Consider the following 4,311-nt stretch of genomic DNA (forward strand, 5'->3'; position numbering starts at 1 on the left):
CGAGCGAGAGCAGAGAGGACAGCCCAGCATTGCCCCTCCTGTCCCCAGTGCAATTAACTGGAAAACAAGACGAGGGAAAACAAGCCAAGAGCTTGCTGGCAGGGCAGTGCCCAGCTCCACGGGGCCCCCCTGGGTCCGCGCCCCCAGCCCACCGATTGCCGGGAGCCACACCGAGCTCAGCACCGCTCACTTGTATGAGGGACCAGCTGTGCCCTTCCTTGCTGGGAGCTTCCCGAGCAGCTTTGCCCGCCATTGGGACCACGGGCTGGTGAGGATTTTGCTGGCACCCTCGTCTGGGAGCACCTAGAGAAGGGACACAGCAGGAAGGGCGAGCACGGCGGCCGTTGAGGTGGTGGGGTTTGCAGCGATGCCCCGGAGGAGGAACGGCCGGTGTCTGCACCAGGGGTAGGAAGTGGTGGGGTGGGAGGAGCTGTGGCTGAGAAGTCATCCACCCGCTGGGGACAAGGTTGGCGAGCGGCTGGTGCCACCAGAAGACCCTTCCCTGGGAGCTGCTTTGCCAGGACCCGGTGCTCCCCAGCCCGGGCTCCAGCGATGGAGAGGCGGTACCTGCCCCGGGAGAAGCGGGGGGGGCATAAGGAAAAGTCCCGAAGGACACGTGGGGGTGACGCGGCTTCCTATTGCAGGCAGTGGCCGGTGGTGCCAGGCAGCAGCTCAGTGGCTGTGCTGAGGGCAGAGCCTGTTGGGGTGGGGGGTGAGGGCAGTCGTGTCCAGAGAGTGGTTTTTGGGACATGGTTACGAATCTTGGCTGGGTACAGAGTGGGATGGAGGGGAGGCATGGAAGGCTTCACCAGCACCATGCCAGTAACATGCCACATGTCTTACTGCAATGCTTTTGGGTGGAGGAGGGATGTTAGGTGGTGCTTTCAACCCCTGAGATGTGGGAAGGATTTCCTGAGGGCCCCTGGGGCCGTGGTTGCCCAGCCAGTGCAGGGACCTCTACCCTGGGAAGGGGACATGGGACCACCCAGGCAGGACACACAGTGTGGCTGGGCAGCCTGGGCCGAGGGACTCTGCTTTGCTTCTTTGCATTGATTTTTGGCTTAAAACCAAAGCGTGGGGTGTTTCTGACTGGTGAGCTGTGGCATCAAAGGGATGTCTTGGGGTAGCAGGTTTCATCCTTTCCCACTTAATCCAGGGGATCCCCAGGGGCAGCACTCGGGAGGTTTGGGGTTGTGTGCTGGACGTTGGGACCGAGGCACTGTCTTTCCTGCAAGTTGATGTTGTTAAAACCAGGAGATCCCGTTTGGCATGGGGCTGGCTGCTGGGATAGCCCTGCACCCTCCTTGCTGTTGGGGCACAGGGAAGTGGGAACCCCCCTGCACCCCAGGGGACCCTCCAGTGGTGCTCCCCTGTCCCGTGCCCTCTCCTTTCTCACCTTTGTTTCACACAGTGTTATTTTTTGCACCCAGAGCAGGCAGGACAAAGCCTGCTGACAGCTCCCCCGCCCCACATCACTGCTTGGCAATTTCCCATCCCATCACCCACGGGGCTGAGTGACACTCCTGCTGCTCCCTGGGGACTGGGACACCCTGGGGACAGACCCACTTTGTCACCCTTTCCCATCAGCAGTCAGAGCTCCCAGTGTCCGGCCAAGGCACCTTTGTCTGAGCCACGGGACGGAAATAAATGTTAAATCCAGACAATCCAATGAACCAAAAATACAGGGATAGAATAAGCTGCTAATTGCCCACACTGCTGGTGCCCAGCAGAGGCCTGTGGACATCTGTGGGCTTTATGTAATGCATTAAAGCTCCTGGGAGAGGGCAGAGGAGGGGGACACCCTCCTAAAGCTGAGGGGCTTGGGCATCCCCCACCTCCCTCCCTGTGCTCATCTCACTCACTTCCTGGGGGGGGATGAGGATGTGTGGGGGTCCTGGCCGTGGGGAGGGGGCATATTTTGTGGGTTCAGTTGCTGCTCCCAGCTGCAGCTCTACCCATCCCGATCATCTGCTCTCCTTTTATTTAAAGAAAACTGTTTCCCACCCCCCCAAAAAAAAACAAACCAAAAAGCACTGTATTTTGTCCTTGCTGTGGGGATCCTCGTGCCTCCCTGCCCAAGATGTTGGAGCCACTGGAATGGCCCCATCCTGGGAATAAGCAGCTTCTGTTCCCCTGCATGGGCATAGGGTCTGCCTGGTGCTTCTGGCACCAGCAACGATCCCGCTGTCTCTTCCCCTCATTTCAAAGTCATTTGAGTTTCTGCATGAGAAGCTCTGACCCAGAGCTGCCTTTGTCTTCTCTTTGACAGATGAACGGGACAGAGTCCAAAAGAAAACCTTCACTAAATGGGTCAATAAACACTTGATGAAGGTAAGAGTCATGTATTTCGTTATAAAGCCGGTTAAGTGAGCGTCTGTCTGTTCTGGCTCCAGACTGGCAGATAAATGCCTTTTGAAAACATTTTCTTTCTTTCTTTCTCTCTCTTTCTCTCTCTTTCTCTCTCTTTCTCTCTCTTTCTCTCTCTTTCTCTCTCTTTCTCTCTCTTTCTCTCTCTTTCTCTCTCTTTCTCTCTCTTTCTCTCTCTCTCTCTCTCTCTCTCTCTTTCTCTCTCTCTTTCTCTCTCTCTTTCTCTCTCTCTTTCTCCCTCCCTCCCTCTTGGGACTTTTTTGCGCTGGATTTAAATGTCTGTACTCAGAGCAGAGACAGTGGAAATGCCTTTGGAGGGCACTGTAACATCACCAGGCAGCCCTTTCCATTTCATTGCCCTCCTCAGCACCCAGCCCTGGCTTTTACACCAGGCTTGAGCACCTCCCCTCCTGCCCCTGCATCCCTTCTCCTGCCCCTGCATCCCTTCTCCTGCCCCTGCATCCCTTCTCCTGCCCCTGCATCCCTTCTCCTGCCCCTGCATCCCTTCTCCTGCCCCTGCACTCTCCTGTCTGTTCATCTTCCTGCTCCAGCATCCTCCAGGGTGAAGCAGGGGATCCCAATGTGGGACCTACCAGGACAAAGGGGCTTTTATTGTCTTTTAAGGGTTCCATGTAGAGGAGCCCAAAAGCAGGGAGGTGCTTGCAGGTAGCTAAGCAGAATTAACACAACACCTCAAGGTGCCTCCTGGTTTTCTTCATTAATGCCAAGGGTTTTTTAATTGATGGTCCATTTGGGGAAAAAAAAAAAACAAAACAGAAGTTGTTTGGGCATTAGATGTCAGAGCTGTATTTTCCTGCCAGCTTTGCAAACTTTTATGTCAGGCTTTGGATTACTTTTTCAGTCTTATAAAGGAGAGGAAAAAAAGCAAAATCTTGATTGTGGGAAAATATCCAGGGATTCCCAGGCCAGGAAAACCCCCTGGGCAAGGTCTGAGGGAGGGAAGCTGGGTGTGCTCAGCCTGCTCTGGCAGCCCCCTGCCCCATGGACACCTCCCCTGCTCCCAGCTGGAAGCTCCATGGCTCTGGGAGATGTAGGGTTGGGAATGAAACCACCACCTCAGGTCTGCCTGCAAGGGGACAGGATTGCCTGCAGTACAGATGGTTTCATAGTTTGATTCCATGTGTTAAATTGGCAGCAGCTTCTGCCAGGTGGTTTGGGAGCTAGGAAGCTGCTTTCCTTAGTGGTAATGCTGGAATAACTGTCTTAAAGGGGTCTGATGGCTTTTCCTCCCTGGCTCTCCCCAGGTGCGCAAGCACATCAACGACCTCTACGAGGACCTGCGGGATGGTCACAACCTCATCTCCCTCCTGGAGGTGCTGTCTGGAGTGAAGCTGGTAAGTCCCCAGGGCTGGGCAGTGACACTGCTGCCACCCCCCCCCTCCAAGCCCCTTCCCTCCTTCCCCTGCTCCCCTCCTTTCCCAGTTATCCACTGTCATTTCTTATGTCATAGTTTTGGTTTTGAATGTCTGTTGTGGTTTCTTTTGTTATTATTGCCGTTATTATTTATTATTATGATTTTCTTTATTGTCACTCAACTCCCTGTTCCCCAGGCTGCTCTCTTGGGTACCAGCAAAATGTGTGGTTGAAGCTGCTGACTTATGGGGCCCTGGGTAGAGTCCTCTTCTTGTGAAGGCTCAGACACCTTCATCCTCTAGATTTGGCTCCGTATTTAAAATAACAGATAATAATGGCTTTGACTAAAACTCTTCCTGTGACAGTGTGCCCAGTGGTTTAGCTCAGATTTGACCCTCCTGCCCTGTGCTGAGCTCCTCTCAAGCTGGGTTGGAGCTGCCAGTGGCATGCAAAGCTCTTCCTGTGCCTCCAGCATTACAGAGTCCCCCTCCTTCCTCCTCCTCCTCCTCAGACTGGCACATTCACTCAGCCCTGGGAAGATCCCTTTTGCTGCAGCAGGGTAGCACAGAA

The 4,311-nt window shown here is 54.6% G+C and overlaps 1 protein-coding gene across 1 annotated transcript in view; it reads left to right on the forward strand.

The window, feature by feature from the left end:
* The first annotated feature begins 367 nt into the window (after nt 1-367).
* Nucleotides 368-4,311, forward strand: part of MACF1 (microtubule-actin crosslinking factor 1) — a 115,671-nt gene continuing 111,727 nt past the window's right edge. Inside the window, 3 exon segments of the mRNA XM_010000620.1 lie at nt 368-405; nt 2,244-2,331; nt 3,633-3,722. Coding sequence (XP_009998922.1) covers nt 368-405; nt 2,244-2,331; nt 3,633-3,722 — 216 coding nt within the window.

The sequence above is a fragment of the Chaetura pelagica genome, unplaced genomic scaffold (assembly GCF_000747805.2).
Source record: "Chaetura pelagica isolate M959 unplaced genomic scaffold, ChaPel_1.0 scaffold676, whole genome shotgun sequence".
In the NCBI taxonomy this organism is placed as follows: domain Eukaryota; kingdom Metazoa; phylum Chordata; class Aves; order Apodiformes; family Apodidae; genus Chaetura; species Chaetura pelagica.